Source organism: Melanostigma gelatinosum (genome assembly GCF_949748355.1).
Source record: "Melanostigma gelatinosum genome assembly, chromosome: 17".
Classification (NCBI taxonomy): Eukaryota; Metazoa; Chordata; class Actinopteri; order Perciformes; family Zoarcidae; genus Melanostigma; species Melanostigma gelatinosum.
In genome coordinates, this window is record NC_136650.1 from 7907183 (window position 1) to 7926743 (window position 19561).

Here is a 19561-nt window from a genome sequence, read left to right on the forward strand (position 1 = left end):
TGGCATTAAAAAGTTATTGATTCGGCCGCTCGTTATCACACAATCACCAGACGGTAAAATTAAGTGTTGATCTGCTAGCTGGGGAAAAACGTAGAATGCAGAGTGTACAATTCTTGCCGTTATTTCTGCTTAGCTCAGTCTAGTTTCCCTAGTAACTCAGGATCGTCATGTCAGCGAACTTTATATGTCGTTCTAGTTAAAAACCATGGGAAAATAAAAGACAGAGGAGGACATCCTGTTCAGTGAAGCTCTCAGACTGAAGAGATTTCCTTTATGAAGCCATGAAGCGGAGAGAGATAATTCACTAAGGTGCCTGGAGCAAGGGAACCGAGGTCCACTAAAGCACAACAGGAAAAGCTTCCTTCGTTTACGGCCCCGGGCCCACAGTCCTCTACGTAAGCCGTTTTTAATTTTTCCACCCTGGGACCTGAATAAGACATCTATAGACTGTTGTGTCTGAGATTCATGCTTAGAAAAATGGCTGCAGCTCTCGTTATATGAAAGCATATTTTAAATCAGGAACAACACCTACACATGTGAAGAGTAAAAAAAACCTGTGGGTGGGACCGGAATTTTTCATTATTTATTACATTTTTTCATGTTTGCTCTGTGATCGATTGGCGACAGCACTGCAAGGATTAAAAATACCTCATCCAAAGAGCTAGAAGAAATTAAATCATGGATCGGAGCAAACAAACAAACCTCTGAATAAACTAATTCTGAATTCTGCTGGACGACAGCAAGCACAAATGCACAAAGTGAAGGAAACTGAAGCATCTATGTCTAATTTCCTTTAAAGTTGTCTCTGACTTCTCCTATAAATGAGGCTCCATTGCAGTAAATGAAGCACAAACAGCGGGCCTGTGTCTACATTCACAGATTAGCGCTATGCACTCAGAAAACCACTCTCATAGAGCTCTGTCAGCTGTGTAATTCACGTTTCTTTTAAGAGTGATCATTTCACAAGCCAGTAATAGCATATTCACTGGCATAGGACTGTTATTGAAAACTCTGAAATGGTTATAAGCATGAAATTGAACACAGAAGAAGAGTAAAATGAGATTTTTTTTTTTTTTTTTTTGAGGAGTGGAGAAATGAGTCTTCTTAACACCTTCCAATCTTTGTATTGAACTTAATTCAGAGAGAGTCAGTGCAGGCAGTAGAGACCTTTACGCACAGCTATTTGAACGGTTTAAATGCCATTATCAGGAAAACAACCTAATTAATCAAAACACTCTCGTTCCCTCTTCATTGTCTCCAAGATGGACTTTTTAAGCTGTCAGTGGGGTTAATATGAAGCCATAACTCACTTTAATTTGCCAGGGGGGGGAAGAGAGAGAGAGAGAGAGAGCGAGAGAGAGCGAGAGACTGTCACTAAACACGGAAGATCATTGCTCGTTTCTATGGATACACTCATTAAAGCTAAATATAAACGAGCAGGTCTATATGAGAAAAAACACTGATTTAAACCTGTAGGGGGTTTTTAATCATCAATTTTCTTCAATGCGTTGATCTTTTATTAAATGTCCTTATTTATACTTCTTTTTCACATGCGTTGACATTTGAGAAAAGCTTTTTTTTTCAATAAAAAAAGTCTTACTGTCAAAAACAAGGTTTTTACATCAAAAGATGCATTAAGAAGTTCAATACTGTTTTAGAAAGAAAACTTTATTGCTCCGGTTGTGTTGATTGTCACATTTTAACGTCAGCCGCTGCTTCCCTGATGACTTGAAGAAATTTGACAACTTTTGAGATGGCAGTTTGATATGCGAGCTGTAACCAACGGAGAATACAATCCGTTTCTTCCTCGGTGAATTGGAAAGTTAATGGATGGAAAGACACATTTCACCATTGTAGAGAAAGCGTTTACATTTGAAAATATTTTTATGTAATTTCCTTCTATGTTTTCCACTTACAGCAATGACATTTCTATATGAACCTGTGTGTGCGTGTATAAATACAACATGAATACACTGTATGTGTCAAATATGTATTTCAGATTAAAAAAACATGCAATTAACTGGCTTGGTTTAAACCATAGACCCTAAATGCGTCTGCACTTCTGCATACGCGTGCTGCCTTCTTGTGCATTTGGCGGTACACTATGGGCAGCAGTGATCGGGGGCCGGAGCAGTCGTATCAAGGTCCCGCCCATATACCGGCCTGACCCAATCAGGAGCCGAGCACCGCCGCAGTTTGCTGGCGCGAGAGCCACCCTGTGCTACCTTAGCACCACTGCAGCCGTTTGGCTAGAAGGACACAACAACTAACCATAATATCTCTAGAACTACGTTTCTCATCAGATTGACATACGTCGACTTACACAGGCTCGTAATTTGTGTTTCGGAAACGTCATCTGCGTCTCCGATATCACCGCACACGACGGTCCGACAGGCAAGCGCCGGCTAACCAGTATGACTGTTGCTAAGCTAGCTAGCGACACAGGCAGCGACTGTACGAAGCATAGAACCTCTCACCGCTCATACGAGTTGCTGCTGTGCCAAATGAGAAAGCTCAACTTTGCTGAAGTTGTTGTTTTTTTTTAAACACGAGCAGGCAAGTTCTGGTCCGTCATGAGGTCGGTTTTGACGGACGTGTTTGCTCGGTACACTTATGAGGCTCATTCACCACCTGCCATTATTATGTCAAGACACAGTACGTGCAATCAATGTGAACAGCGCCATGTGCAATTAGTGTCCACATTTGAACTTGATTCATATAGCAACATACATGGCTTCATTCAATACTTTTTCTAACTTCCTGAAAATGACGACTTGACAAGCAATTGGGCAAAGTGTGACCAGCTGGCAAGGTAAGCAAGATTCTACCTTCTTTATCAGGCTCTCTCTCTGCCTCTGTCCCCAGCAGAGATGCAAGTAGAGAAGGGAACGGTGGAACCAATAGCACCCTGGCTTTGCACCCTGCACTGCACTCCAAAAAAGCCGCCATCAGGTCGCGCACTCAACGGCTGAAGGCTGTTTGTTTGGGTGTCGCTTTCTATTTGGAGTGCCTCGGCCCCCCCGTCTCTGTAGACTGCAGGCAACGAGCGATGACTCTCCACCGTCCCCGTGGCAAAGAGAGGGAGAGGGAGAAGGGGAATCTAATTATTTTCCTCCCATGGCTCAGCAAGCCTTAAAGGTTAATCACTGCCGTCTAGCTAATTCTGTCTGGGTACACTGCAGTAATTACAACACCTCGCTCTCTCTCGCTCCTTTTTTCCTCCATTGAGCACCTTGCTCTCGCACCAGCGCTCTCTTCAGCACCCTGTGTCTCTTTATAGATAGTGGATGTCTCTGTCATGTTTGTCATCATATGAAGCTGGTGCACCGCTCTCTGTTCTTCGCTCTCCAACGACAGACACATACGGAACATTTAAAATAGTGCGTGGAGCCTCCATCTTGCCAGCTGATGTTTACCTGCTGTCTTGATACATTTAGCATAATCCACATTCCCGCAACACTAATCAGCCACAACCACACAGTCCAATCATATTCGTCACTTTGCGGTTTCTCTTTTTGAACAGAAATTGTTTATTTTGGGAGAGGGTTTATTGATCGGTGTTTGAATACAGATGTTTCACATTTAAAGCCTTCCAGAAGCTCAAATGGTGTACAAGCCTGGGAGCCTTTTAATGTGAAACATCTACAGGAAGTGTTGGGTTTAACTGGCAACAGCTGAATAAAACCTTAAAACAACGAAGTAGTAAAAATGCTTGTCAATTGGTCTTTAGTAATTCAGTTGTAATTTGTTCTAGCATTTGCAGTACATATAGATGTTTACACTTTTTATTTTACATACGTATTTCATAGATACAGAAAGGCATTTTGTCATGCCTCACATCTCAGCGGCAGCAGGGTTTCCTTTTCTCACTTTCCATTTTTACTCCATCTCATGCTACCTTCGTGACACCTATTCTCTCTCTCTCTATAGCCTGGATCCTCCACCATCATTTCTGCTTCCGATTTCTCGTGCCCTGCCAGAAGCATCTCCAGGAGCGACACCTTTGGAGACTTAAAAATACTTCTGCTTCCTTCTCCTCCCCGTCTCACTGTTCCACATTTCTCGCCATCACACAAACAATAGTTGAATTCGAACGGTTTATATTTTTCGGAATTTATGCATATGATTTCTTGCAAGGCCCTATCCTCACTTATGCCAATTTGTTATTACTCCTGATGATTCTTAAGAGTTTAGACATAATTCATGTCATGCAAAACAGCATGTACATCCAATTTTCTCAAATAAAAGACATTCTCTACATTCCTCCTCCACGTTTCCACATTCCATACTTCCACCAATATTTCAGTCCTCTCTGTCCCTCAGTCCTCTCTGTCCTCTCTCCCCGGGTAGGCTCTATTAACAGCCAGCTTCCTGCTGAGGCCAGCGGCCTATCGCCGCTGAGGCAAGGTGGGCCGTCGATTCCCATATCATCAATACGGAGGAGAGGAGTGGAGAAACTCTCCCCTTGCCCTCTCTCTTTCTATTTTCCTCCTGCCAGGGGACCCAAACAGCAGCGGGGGGATAGAAGCCGTTTTATTACACTCCAAATGTTTTCCAAGAATATTGCAAAGTGACAAAGATGGCTAGAATTTGTTTCTCAGCCCCTGCGGCAAAGCCCTGCTTGAGAGTCTGTGGGCAGACGAGTGCTGACGGAGGTCGTGGAAGCGGCGGCGGCGGCGGTGTGGACGGCTGCCGATAGCGGTGATGGAGGTGGGCAGCTGCTAGAACTGCTGAGGTAGAGACGAGGGAAGCTGGGGATGGAAAGCGACAGCGCCTGGCTGCTGTCATGAAACATGCTACGGATGATGCGTTGTGCAAAGTGAGAAGACGTGTGTTGCGTAGACAGCAAAGAAACGAGGTTAGGGTGAGAAGCTGCAGGGTGCCACGGTGTGCATATGGACACAATACGATGCAGGAAGGGTGACGCTGGTCCCTTGTGTAACAGGCAACAAATGTCTTCTTATAATGAAATGCAAATTCTGTTGGTTGTACACGGCAAAGTTCATAGAGGACAGCTGAGCGTTGTTGGAGCCCATGCCATGCATCGTTGCTAAAAGGGTCAAATTCAATAGAGGTAAATCAGTTGGATGAGTATGTTGTATATTGTGTGAATATAAAGAAAAATAGAGTCATACTTATTGGCAGTGGTGGAAAGTAACAGAGTAACATGAAGTAACTATATTTACTCAAGTACAGCATTTAAAGGAATACCGTACCCACAAAACGATCATTTTGTCCAGAGATTACTCGCTGCTCTTTCCCTTTAATTATTGAAGGAAGCTTGTATCTTATCTCACACACACACATATACATACAGACACTATGATAGTGTATGTATGCTATAATGAGTTTCTAATTAAATATTACCAACAGCTATGATATACCAATACAAATCTTCATTAGCGAATGTCCTCTGTGTTTCTTTATTGAAGTGATGTGTAACAGTTGAGATTCGTATTGATTATTGTCACAACTTTGATCTGTGGCTTGAGGAAGCTGGGTGAGTTAAGAAGGCCGTCTGTTATTGAACGAACCTCGTTAGTGTAAGAGACGTGGTTCCAACAGTCAATCTACAACACGTTCTAATTATAAGCTGATTGTTTTTACAGGGAGAGATATCACTTCCCAAACTGTGAAGTCGTAAATCATCTGTGACGTTTTATATATAGAACTAGATGTGCTATGGATGCACATACACACACACTAACATGCATGTGACATGATACGCAGGGCTGTTTTCACACTGTTCTGCTGTTCTGCCAAGAACTGTTGCAATGAGCTAACAAAGGCAAGCATGACAAAGACAGGTGGATGGTAACAATGTAGGGTTCAATTTCTTTTCTCAAAAAATACTTTTTGATGAAAAACAATGAATGTAAAAAACACTTCTTTTTTTTAAAACACCACAGGCTCACTTTAAGCAGCAGCTTCTTTCTATTTGTCCTTGACTGTTCTGTTTACTTGGCATTTTGGTCATTGCCACAACACGCCGTCTATTTCAATTAAACATTATCAAAGAGGGAAAAATAAAGCTCTGAGTTAACGAGCTGGCTAACGGTCATTTAGCAAACTCGCCAGCTTGTTAGCTTAGCTCGGTTGCTAATGGGACTCTCAGAATGCCTGATAACCCATTGCTCTTTGGTGGGACAGTTTTTACTCAGACAGAGGAGGTTAAAAAGCAACAATAGCTCCTTCTATGTTTGGCCCCCTGGCTCATAGAGCACTGGCAAGATGGTTTCCTGTTGGTTCACGCTGAAAATATGCATGTCAAAGTGTATCAAAGTTGCACTCTACGGGTCATTTTCCCGAACCGATCCTTCCGATTCCGCTGGAATGAATTGATTTCACTTCGAAATGTCAGTGTTTTAAACCCTGTTGTGTCCAGGCCTTAAAGCTGCACCAGGTATTTAGAATTTAAATGACAGCAAGACATACCAGCGGACTTCAGCACTAAGAAGTCAGCATACACGATGACCGCTCTGCGATCACTGTGCGCCGAAAGATACCACAAAAGGAGAAAATCTGTGCTCGACTCTTGGAGTTGCATAACCATCATTCTGATTCATCACTTCCTGTGCGCTTTAAAACATGCAGTGATTGCCATGACTACAGATGGCATGCACATAGATGCTGCACAGTAAATTACTTATTTATCAGAGTGTGAGAAGTCGGTGTCCTTGTGAATAATCTTTACCCGGGAGAGATACAGATACAGTAGCGTCTGTTTTGAAGCTTGCGTGAGCAAATTAATATGCTGAAAGAGACATAACATCGCAGTGAAATGTGTAGTGTGTTCTATGTATTTCATGGTGGACTGAGGGTGAAAACGGCTGCTTAAAAAGTGTACCTTGTGTGAGAAGTTGAAGGGTCCTGACTTCCTCTCGGACGCGAAGCTGCAGGACCTGCTGCAGGATGTGCTGCCTCTGGGCCTCCTGCATGATGCCCATTCTCTCCAGCTTTCTGTCTGTCAATCTCATCAGAGCCCGCCCTGAGCAGAGAGATGGAAAAAAGCAACCAGGCTGAGGGTTAACGGAGAGAAGGAGCGGGAAGCCAGTGGGAATTCAATATGCACAGCTGGAGACCCTCTAAAACAGGGGTGTCAAACATACGGCCCGCGGGCCGGATCCGGCCCACTGCGTCATTTAATGTGGCCCGCGAATCCGCCAGCCAAAAAAAAAAAAAAAAAAAAAAATTTTTTTTTACAAAAATTTAAAGTTAGATGTGAAAATAAAAATATCCCCATGGTCGAAATTATGAGATAGAAAGTCGAAGTGATGAGATAGCATGTGTGCCGACATTAAAACTATCACAACAGGTGGACAGGAGATGCAACAACCCATAAAGAGGATTTCCAACAAGTGATCGTGCCTTTCTCAACATGCGTACTTCTCTGCACTTGTGAACTCGTGGACTTGTGAAATGTCATCAGTGCCCAAGTACTGTTCCAATTCAAAGTTCACATCGAGCCAAGCACGGTCCACGCCCATTTTACCGGGGATGCATCGGAGGTGACTTGTCTGTACTTGGGACAGCCAAATATCCCAGAATGCATTTTGTACCAGCAACAGTAAACAATGGCGGAGGAGAAATCACACAACTGGAAGTTGAAACTTTCAAAATACTACTGTTGTTAAGTCACAGAAAATAATTTTAGGATGTTTTGAGGCGAGAAGTTAGTTGTTTAAGCATTTAAGTTGACCATTCACGCCGCCGGTCTCGCCGGGGGCTATTTGTGTTCATTCGCAGTGGACGCGCCGGAGAGGGGGCGTGGCTTATCGCCCTGAAAGCCGTTCAACTGTCCGCCATTAACCATGGAAAAAAGAACCTATTTCTGCTTAGTAGGTGTTGTGGAAGTCACAGATATCCCGGGAAACTAAACTAAATATATTAGGAGAAGTTACATTTACACCATCTTACATTTACAACCGGCCCTTTGAGGGCGACCGTGATGCTGATGCGGCCCCAGAGTGGAAATGAGTTTGACACCCCTGCTCTAAAAGGCCACAGATAAAGCATTTATGTTAGTGGAGGAACAGAGCGAGGAACACGCACACAAACAAATGTGGTGGGAAGATCACAGCCGCACGAATTCTGCATTGAATGTTAATAAAGAGGGTTTTTCAAAGGTTGCAAGCTATGACAGAAAAACAAATTTTTAAGAACCTTTGCCCATTATGTGAATGTCAATTAGTCTTAAGCCCAGCACGACTCAATGTGAAGCACATTCTTCTGAAACGCAGTTTACATAAATATCAGCACTGTACACGTCCCTTAAGCAATAATCCCTCACGGCTTCGTCTTTAATTGCAAATCCTTGTATACAATCCATAATTGAATCATCCAATCAGTGTCGATGAGGGGGATTTGGGCTGCTGGTAAAAAAAAAAACGAGAGTCGAGTATGATGTAATTATCAACGCTTGTTACGACTGCCTTTGTAACATGTGGGATGCTGAGCAGACAGGGTGGAAATTCAGGGCAATTACTACGCGTTAGCTTGGACCCCGACAGGCCCCTTTGCTCTGTCGCCCTGATGACTCCTTGGGCATGAAACTGGCTGTGATTGGTTGACGGCCGAGGGGCAAAGATCAGTGCCGATAGGCTGATGGAAGTTAGTCCGTTGCATTCTTCGCCCTCGTTCTCTCTCTCCTCTTAACATCCCCTCCCATTTCTAATATGTTTTTTCAGAACATCAACGCTAACATCCCTGATGCAAGAAATGCAGTTTTAAATCACTCTTATTCAGTGCCTCTTTTTCTTACACAACAGACCTACAACAGAATTTATAGGCGACTTTATAATTGCACGTCTCGTGACTTGTTTAGGTGATCTATTGTTGGTCGTCGCCGCATGTTGAGCCTCCCACTTCCACAGCACAGAAGGGAGTAGTTGGGAAAGCTAAGTACCCTTAAGTGTTAGCGGTATAACGTTGACAGTGTTAGGCCAATTGTCTACCGCCTCAACAAAAGCAGCTCTTCGCTCGCCGCTACGGCCAGATGGGGGTAAAATATCAGACACCGTTAAGACGCTGCGATGCAAAATGGCGCTGAAAGTGCCCATTACATTATGTGCCAACACTGGAGAGCAAAGTGGAGTCATAAAGGCTCCGAGTTGAGGAGGATATTAAACGGGGAGATGGGAAGAAAAAGATTAGCGAGCTGGAAACAGCACAGATGAATTGAAGGCGGGGCGGAAGGGCGGAAAGTTGGGTAGAAAAGGGAGACGTGCAAATTGACAGAAGAAAAACCGGCGTGCGCATGCTGTTACGAGTCTATAAATATTGGCCAACCGACACCGGGCACCTCGTTCTGTAACCAAAGATAGATCGGCATGGCAACAGAGGTTGACTTTTTTTCTCCGCTTCAGTCATGTCTTTCTTATATAACAGCAGATACAAGAGATAAAACACGGCTCTCAGACCAGGAGATTCAGTGTGATTCACAAGGAAGAAGCTCGGGATGCAAAATCAACAGCTTTCCCCTCTGCTGCACAGTCAATGAAGTTGACAGAATACTGAGATAACCACGACATTCTGTCATTACACCAAATAAGTAAATATTTCCTGTTTGGGCTAAGCATGAGTATATATTTGATATGTGCCTTTTGTTTGGCACAAAGTCATTCACAGACAAAGAAAGGTAACGTTTGTTACACTTCCAGTGACATTACTCATGTTTGTGGTCAAATAGACGTCACAAAGGTGTGACTCCATGTCAGATGTTAGACTATTTAAAAAGTGAGGGTTCACCATTTTGGGAAATACACTTTTTTACTTTCTTACCAACAGTTAATTTAGAAGACTGATTCTAAAGATTGATTGATTCTTCACTCTTGTGTCTAACCATTAAATATGAAGCCAATTCCAGCGGCCGGCTAGTTTAGCTTAGCCTAAATACTAAGCTAGGGTCAGTAACATTGCAAAAAACCTGCGAGAGTACGTTTTTTGGTCAGCATTGGATTTATTGAATTGTTGTCAGGATTTAAAGGGAATTTCTACAAATATAACAAACATGGTTTCTAAATTGAAAAAAAAACCATACCCGAGCTTAAAGTGTTTTTTTTAAGCTTTTAAAGAGAACCGAGTCCTCCCGGACCCCAAAACAGAACATGAGGATTGATGAAACCTTCCGGTTATGATTTAGAATTGGTCAATAAAAGCATTTAGCATGAATGTTTCACTCGCTAAAGAACTTTTTCTGTAGAGGCCTGATGTGGCCTCACATCTTAAAAGAAGAAGTGCATTGCAGGTGACTGGAATATAAGAAGCTCGACGATGACTACCAGCAAACTGCCAGTTCCGGGCGGTGGATGCCAACGAGTGGAACAGCTTCTGTGAGGAGTCCACGCCTTTACTCTCTGCTCTGCAGTTCTGAGCCATTGGCTTCGACAATCCCATCAAGCCTCAGCCGGGAATTTTTCAAACCACAATTAATACACTGAGCAGTGTTGCATGGCCACAAGGAGAGGAGGAGGAGGAGGAGGAAATTCGTCAAGAGGAAATAAATGAGGCAAGAGAGGGAGAGATACTTGTCGAAATGTTGGAAGTGATAGAAAAATGGCGAATCAGCTGTAAAAGGTATCGGAAATGACAAAAAAAAAAAGACCACGACTGGGACATGTGGTGGTAGAGACAAAATATGATGAGTCATCTTGCTGTATGGTTAATTCTTAGGTTACAGCACCATGACAGGGCTCTCCTCTCTAACATCTGACAGATCCAGACTTTTTACAATGCTATGTCGGTTTAAGGCAAATCTTTCAAAATTGGGCAAAATTTTATGTTTTCATCAACAATATCCCATGTGCGGATCACATAGTTCTAAAACAAAGTAAAACATGTGTTTTTTAACTTCCTTATTGGGTAATCTTGGAAAAATATGAGCTTGTACTCCAACTTGCTTTAATCTACTGTACTCCACTCATTCATTTAGCACCAGTAACCCTTGATATACCATAATGTATCAAGAGTTACTGGTGCTAAATGAATGAGTGGAGTACAGTACTTGCTGCTGAAATGCAATTTGTGTTCTGCCTCTTTATCACTGGTGTCCCCATCTGGTGGCTCTACTGGGGATACTGCCATTTTGGGTACACCCCTGAAAATCCTGCCCTTGTTATTCCTTATTTCAGGGGCTTCATGGTGGAATGTAACTTGGCATGTTTTTTTTCTGCAACAGAAGCAGTGCCGTCAAGGTGTATTAGGAAAAAGCTGGTGCCATCAGCCCACATCACTCTTGCATTGTGAATTTAACACGTTGGGGTGGAAAACTAAGCTGACATACATTCCCGTCTATCTGCTTTCTGCACATACAGAAATCCTGTAGCCCCACTCCTTCCTGTTCTCAAGCCTACAGCTCCCTTCTTCAGGTAGCATCTTGACTACCACACTGCTCCTGCTGGAATGAGCTGAATAATTCCATTTCCTATTTCTAGAAAGGGGGCTAGTGGATCCAAACTCCCAGGAAGATGAGCTCCCACTGCTGCTTTCACTGAACTCTTAAAAAAAAGAGCTCCACCTGCTTCTCTGATTCACATCCAAGAATCTGTATTTTATTAGACAAGAGCTATATTGTAACTACACCAACACACGCATGATCGGTCAAATTGTTCCGAATGTATTTTCGCAGCCAAGCCAAACTACTTTTTACAGAAGCACACTGATGTGACCACACACACACACACACACACCCCCCCCCCGGGAGTTAGATTAATGAGTGGTGGGTGAGCAGCAGTGTTGGGCTGAAGCAGATTAATCCACAGCTATAGCCTGGCACAGTCAACCACGGCTTTGATGAATGGGAGCTTCAAACGAAGCTGTACAAACACACACACACGACATATACACACGACACATCGGATATAAAAGCATGCGCAAGCTGGGGGACGTTAGCCAACTGGTCGCACCTCCACAAACAGACACTGATGCTCCACTTCATTTCACACATGGAGCTAAAATGCCACGCTAATTATGGCGGCGTGCGGGGCGAGACGGCAGCACAAAGGGTGCAAATGAACCCTCCTCTTCCTCTACCTTCACACTCACACTCCTCAGGCCCGACGCGCTTTGGCAGCTGCGCTTGACGCCGGTGATGCGGCGCAAGAATGTATTCTCCTTTTCACACCTATTTCTCAAATCTCCCGCGCAGCTGTGCACACATACACGTGTCTATGAGAGCTGCAATCTGGCGAACTGCACTCCGAACTTGCACTGCACTCTGTCACGCTTCGGATTCAACAAGCCGCCGCCGACAAAACGTACTGCAGGGCCGGGGCGGATTCCTCGCTGGCATTCGCCGTGATATCACGGAGCAGCTTGCGGCCCTTAAAGTACATGGTGACTGATTGTCTCGGTGGCTTGTAGCCGTACAGTTAAAAAGAAAAAAGAAAAAAAAAAAAAGTCGGAGAGAGACAAACACATGCCCACGCCGCGGATAATAAGCTGCCTCAGTCCTCCACTTGTCACAGCAGCGGCAGCCTCATGCTGATTTCACCACTACTGGTCTATTTCAGTTTGCGGATCATTATACCGCACCGCTGTTGGTTAGCCGTGGCTAACAACCTGCAGACAGCCGGGACTCCATAACGCCGTGGTGTCGGTACAGATAACTGAAATCACTGTAGGGCTTACTGTGGAGCTAACTAGCTGTCCTGAGTTAGACAGGCCGCCCTGAATCTCCCTGGTCATTAAGGGGAGGACTGCTGGCTGTGATTCCAGCGCCCTAACACACTGTCATGCGCGAAGGAAATCACAACGAATGAATGTGTCCGCGGCCTTTCCGACGACTGAAGCAGTGATTGGAGCAACCTGCCGCGATCCTTGTCACGCGAGTGCTCACTGACGGCTGACATGTCGCATGAACACGGCCCTCGCTGAGCGAGCTACCAAGTGTGGCTGGGAGGTTCAAATTCATAAATTCAATGTTTTTTCTTCTGTAGCAAATGGGCTACAGCTCCATTTCTTTGTGTAAACCTGTGTAGCACAACAACAATAAAATGATCCCCGAATCATGTCATGTTGTCGTTGGTAACTCCTTTGATTGATGGGTTTCTCTACTGCACTCTTATTTTCTTGATTGAAATTGGGGCATCTCATTACTAGCTGCACTGTAACTGCACCACAACTGCATTTCTGGTCTGTTATGCGCATCTCGTTTCGGTGAAACTAAAGTGCGTGCTGTATAATGAGCCTAACTACACTTTGTTTATGTAACTGCTCTGCTGCTTCGTCATTCACTCCGAACATTTCATTTCCAAACCCTCCATATGGAAAATCACGGGAGACACTTTCAAAACATGCAATTGGCAGAGCCGTAATTCATTTTATATTACACACTGCTATATAATCACCTTGCCAATGGCGTCATTAAGCGCGATTCATTCCGTCTGCGGATCAAATCGTCCCCCGAACAAGCTCATCAGCAGCGAGCTGTTCAAATTTCCCTTTTGGAAATTACACAAAACAATGGGCACCAGTGCCGGCAGAATTCATTGTCTCATCCCTCATGTGCTGTTTAGGCCTGTGTTGCTGGGTGTCCTCGCCGCCGGTTCTAGGAATGAAAAGCGTTCGTCACCTTTTTATCCTGTTGTGCGGCACATCAAATACAATTTGTACCCAGCATGGGGCCCATCGGAGGACGAGGGCGATCGCGGCCGCCGCTGCTTTCAAAGCGGCGGGGATGATGGAGCCGCCAACCAGAAAGGGGTTGAACGCGGACCTTCAGAAGAACTGAAGCGGTCGAGTGTGGGCTGCTGGATACCGGCCACTCTTCATTAAACCGCTAATATTACAGGCTGTTAATTATTTAGAGCGAGGTCTTATGACACCATACGTCAAGCGGGTATTACGAGGCTGCTTGAGTGTTCCTGTGCGAGGAAAAACAGCCTCGTCGATGGATGGTCGAAGTGGTATTCCCAATTCACACTGCACCGCTGTCTCCGGTTCTTTTTTTAAAATCAAAGCCGCAGAAATTCCACACTTTGTTCCGTGTCTCTTTCAGTCTGGGTGTCCTGCTCTTACAGTATGTAGGTGGGGGATGGGGGGCCTTTTATACTACCTGTGTCCAGAGAGAAGTCTTCTCAATCTATCGGCTGTAGGATATTTATCGGCATCATTTAATACTAGAATATCTAAAGTGGTTAATCTGGCAATCATATATGCTGAGTAACAAATAAGTAATGTGCCATTTTTAATAATGTAGACTTCGTTATGGCCAAGACCCAGAGCTGTAAATGTGAGCGCCGACGCATTTTTTAACTCATTCACAAATTACTCAAAGGTTTGTAAAGCCGCCCCTGCAGCCAGCCTCCGCAGCTGCATCCAATTCTGCCGTTGAATGCCTTAATGTGATGCAATGGGCCTCTCCGTCAGAAAACACAACTCAACGGTGACTCGCCTTCTTCCGTCCTTGCTTTTGATTACTTCATCACCCCTCTCGCGCTGATTACATCCAAGGTATCGCAAATTGTGCACTTAACTAATTCTTCATGCCAAGCTACTCTCACACCCAAAAGAGCTTCGGCCTTGTAATTACAACGGATTAGGGACAAATATCTAATTATGCCTTAATATGCCTTAATGCCTTTTTAATGGCAGCTCTGGTGCTGAAGTCAAATTTCGCAGCCTTCCCTGTTGGGGGTGGGAGGTGAGGACCGGGGGGGGGGGGGGGGGGGAGCAGCGGGTTTCTTGGCAGTGCGTGCGTGAGGGAGGATGGGAAACATTGATTTTTTTTTTTTTTGGCTGAGGTTACAGGAGCCCAGCAGGGAGCCAGCTGCTGCATACTGAAGTCGTTCGGTGTCGAAATGTTGCCCCGGCCCTGAGAAGCGGCGAATTGCGATTCCCTCGCCGCTGTTGTCATGTCGAAGGAGGGCTGATGCAAATGCCTGCTTGAATTATGATCTGGAATTGAGAGCGCTTATTGATTTCGGTACTTTATGGAGGGACGAGTAGTCTGCCAAGAGAAGTGAGATCTGAACCGCTGGCAGCTGAAAAGTGGAGTTCCAGTATTCCGTTGACGGATCGGAAATACAGCAAAGAGACGCTCTGGGTTGGAGAATCCGATGATCTGCAAACCAAATCGATGGACACACACACACTTTTCAAAAGGGTTGCAGCTATTGTACGACAAGCACACTGAACAAGTAGATATGCTCAGACGCACGCCCGGGTGCCCTTATGAACGTATTCACACTCGCTGTTTGTTTCTCCACGCATGATTGTTTTCCACAACATTATTCCGTTCATCATTTGTTTGCCCCTTGTTTATTCTAACAGGGTGTAGGAACAGTAGAAAAAAAAAAAAGCGATCTGCATAATATTTCAGAGATTGATTGGGATGCAAATTGCCTCGTGAGCCCAATTGGTGTGGCCCAACCTGTTTTAATTGGGTTCTGTTAATTAATGCTCGATGTGAAGACAAACTGAATTACTTACAGGTTTTTGCGCATATCATTATCTCCCAATTGTGCCAGTAGGAAAATCACACGTGTGTGTGAGTGATTGTACTGTATGTGCATGCCTATTTGGTTAACCCTTTCTTCTGTTGTATAATCCTGTAAAAATCATTACACCTTAATAACAAACGCATCTCATGAAGTCAACACGCCATTAGGAGGCTAAGTTCTAATGTTTTAATCACTGAAGGACTAATACAAGAAAATATTATTTATTTACAGACTAACTGAATGCATTAGGCTTGTCAGGAACACTGAGGTATTTAATATTAAAGTTAAGATTCATTGACCTTAATTAGATAGGGCCCTCTTGAGAAATTCTCTACCAGCTGAATGACTGCACTTGACAGGATTTCTCTTTTTTGAATGCAACAGACACTGCGCAGGTGAGATAAGAGGTGAGGTGTGTTTTCAGCACTATCCTCTGGAAGCACTTGTTGTGTATGTGCCTTGTATTTCATCTGAATTATAACCGCGAGTGATTCATTTTGCACCCAAATAAGAAGGAGAGAAAAAAAAAAAAACATGCAGCGGTGCTTCGACCGCACCGCTAACTTAAAAAGAAAAGAACATTTTCCCAAAATGCATCACGAGGTAAAATGGGGCCCTGAATCATTATCATGGTCGCCGAGCGATGCGAGTCGAGGAGGTCCTCGAAAAGCAACAGATAAACATGTAAATTTGATCAGTCGTGCTCCGGGGGGGCCAGAGAGCAACGGCCATTAACGGGCGTCTGCGCGGAACCGGAGCGTCGTTAGCGCCGGGGTGACCCTGAGGAGCCTCGTTAGCGGGGATTGATTGACGCGGCGGCTGTCGGCAGCGGTGACGCCGGCAGCGAGCGGGGCGCGGGCGGACAGACGGGGGGGCCGGGTGGCAGACAGTGGGTGCAGAGAGCGCACCTGGGATGTTATGGATGAGGCCCGGCCTCATCGACATGAAGGCGTGACAAACGGTCCAGAGGCAGAGAATGACGCCTCGCGTTTTCACTGCAAACTTGATTTTGTTTGTCCAACACAAGGAAACATGAGTTTTCAAATTTTAGGACTATAAAAGAAAAACATGAACAGCATAAAATCTATTAATCTAATTTAGATTATTATATGGTTTAGAGAAATTATTACGATTGGACGATTCAATTTGTGGATTTAAGAAACACTTTTGGTCCACTGGTCCCAATTAAGACTCCATGTAGCTTCTGAATGCCTCACTGTACATACTGCTCTTCCTGTAACGTCAGTACCGATGCTTTGGAAAAGTCTGCGTTTGCTTTGTTTCAGTTTATTTAACGGAACCTCAACTTCACTACTTCAGTGGCATCTCTCCAATTCTCTGGCCTGTGCTGTTGTGTTGTGTTTGCACACAGCTTTACCTTATATGGTGTTTAGGGGGCGTTACCTATGGTAATAATACACATTGAGCCACAGGCCTCCAGTGTTGATCATGTGGGATTAATCACTCAGCACACCTGAGCAAGAGCAGGTTTGGACGGTTACGGATGTTTCGTGCATCTGGAGTTGACTTCTCTTAAGAAAAAATGTAAAAGAAATTTAAGAGAATGTTGCTGCATGGGACTCAATGTCACAAATATGAATTCTCCTACACTGACTCGACAAACACTTGTGTATGTAGTTGTGCATTGGATTGGGAGGTCACTTCCAACAATGTAACTGCAAGCATTTACAACTAATCACCTAGTAACGGCACACATCCCATGTTTTCTGATTACCTGATAAAGAAAATGACCGCCTTGCAGTTGTATTCCATCATGTTGCGGTTTACGGCCATGTCCGTCCAGAATGCCGTGGCCCAAAGAACGTATCTGTTGCCGTCGCGGCGGCGTGAAAACCGACGAATGAATGGTGGAAGACCATCTCCCACGACAGACGGTGTGAATCAGTACCTGTGATGTCGTGCTGTTTGAAGGAGTCGCTGTAGATCTGGTGCTGATTGGGACAGTGTTTCTTCAGCCACTTGCAAACGTCCTGTTGGGTCCACAGGGCCACCGGCTTGGACAGCTTCACATATCCTGGCTGAGACAAACAAGGAAATGTAAAATTAGAAACATTTCATAATCACTTATACTCGTGTTTTCACTTCAGGATCAACCTTAACATGTACTGTGCACTTGGACAAGACCTTTTATTTCTGTTTTAACAAGCTTGATGAACTGTGGCTCCACTCTTCTTGTTTAGAGGTCCTGTTCAGGGCACTGCTTTTGGACGACAACTCACACATTTCGGTCAGAGCACGAGTTGACAGGACTGCAGTAACCGTCTAATAAAATACAAGTCGCCTGTCGTTGTTTTCCACCGACGGGTCGGAGTGCCGCCTGACTGATCTTGTCATATTATATTTACTGGCTGCTGTGTGACATTTTCCCTCCTCCAGGATCAATAAAGTATTCATCTTTTTAAAGTACAAGTGCAGTGACATACGAGGAAAAAATAAGAAGAAAAAAAAACAAAGAAATGTTGAAATGCCCTTTCATCTGCATGCTAAATGACCTCTTTCACAGCCATTGGCAGCTGCGCAGCCTGTTCTTCACCATAGTTTGCTTGATTCCCCCCCCCCCCCCCCCCATCCATATGACCCTCCTCACTCTGCCTCTGAGTGGCTTGTGCTTCTTCAGAGAATTTGTTAAGTTTGCTGATGAACTACATTGGTGAGAGGTTGGTGGGGTTAATGATTTCAACTCAGACGTGGATGTTTAAATAAGGATGGCAGCCGTATGTACTGCTCTCCTTTATAATCACAATGTTCTGATTATAGGAGAAAAATGTCTCATAAAAATGTTGCTATGCAGTTTACCTAAATGATTGACAACGTGCTTGATCCAAACCACGCCTGCCCAGCATTAAGGTACCCATTACAAGTAAATGTTTTTGTTGACATTCACTTTTTCTCTCCCCAAATTGCATTGTAGCCCTCAGGCCTGAAATTGTGTTTTCTTTTGTCAGAAAAAAGTCGGAATGTTTTACAACCGGCATAATTTATAGCAGCTTTTATTGACAGACTGCTACCTTGAACAGCTCATTACCACCAATACGTGGTTTTTTTATTGACGAGTAAAAACAACACATAAGAACATTGTGAAAACCAGACCATAACTCTGTCGAATACCGTGGAGACCAAATCCAGCAGACGTGTGTATTTTGTTGTTATCTTCTCAATAAATATTTTATATACAACCAGAAAATAGGGAAAAATGTCCATCAAAATTCCCCAGAGCCCAAATTGACGCCTACAAATGTCTTTTTTTGTCCGACCAACAGTAAAAAAAACAAAAACAAGACTTAATTAAACATGGAGAAGCTAGAATCAAAGATATTTTGAGTATTTTACTCAAACAATGAATCAATTAAAGATGTGGGGAAACTAAAATTACCGCCCGACAGTCTTAGGCCTCCGTCAACCAGTCGTGTTGCGGTCTACATCCACATCGCTCCAACAGGTCATTACATTTGTGTAAAATGGGCATAATTAATATCAATCATCAGCATATCAATTCTTGAGTTATGGCCAAACACGCGTTTTGTTCCATCACAGTGACCTTTGACCTCCAAATTCTAAGCAGTTCATACTTGAGTCCAAGTGGGCGTTCCCAGAGATATATCGCATTTACAAGAACGGAACAGACGGACGGACGAACTCCACCAATGCAGCTGTAACACTTGTGAGGCTTGAATCCAATCGGCACCATAGTATGACGTGTAATATAATACATACATGTATATGAGAATGAATGTAACAGCGAAACACACAGTACACATATGCACGCGTCTGCATCGCACTACTCTGGTTACAGGTTGAAATATCCTGCCGGAGCATCGCTCTTGAAACTGCTGGCGATGCTTTTTGATTTTGATTGAGGGGGCTGCTAAAAATTACAAACGGAGAGAGGTGATTAAAATCTCCACTCCCCTCCAGCCTGCTCTCTAGGCTGCCGTGTGGTGCGGCATAGCAATGGAAGCCCTTCTCTTCTCCGCCCGGAGGAGAGCAAAATAACAGGTACTGCTGGCAGCATTTCCTCTGCTTTGCCTCCCCCCCCCCAATCTGTCATCTCTCCCCCATATTCGATCTCGCTCAGTCCCTGTCAGATCTATCACACTGTC

General features: G+C 44.3%; 1 protein-coding gene across 1 annotated transcript in view; it reads right to left on the bottom strand.

The window, feature by feature from the left end:
* Positions 1-19561, bottom strand: part of samd12 (sterile alpha motif domain containing 12) — a 94121-nt gene that overhangs the window by 56219 nt on the left and 18341 nt on the right. Inside the window, exons 3-4 of the mRNA XM_079288691.1 lie at positions 17350-17479; positions 6848-6988 (exon numbers count right to left, since the gene is read on the bottom strand). Coding sequence (XP_079144817.1) covers positions 6848-6988; positions 17350-17479 — 271 coding nt within the window. The remainder of the gene's footprint in view (positions 1-6847; positions 6989-17349; positions 17480-19561) is intronic.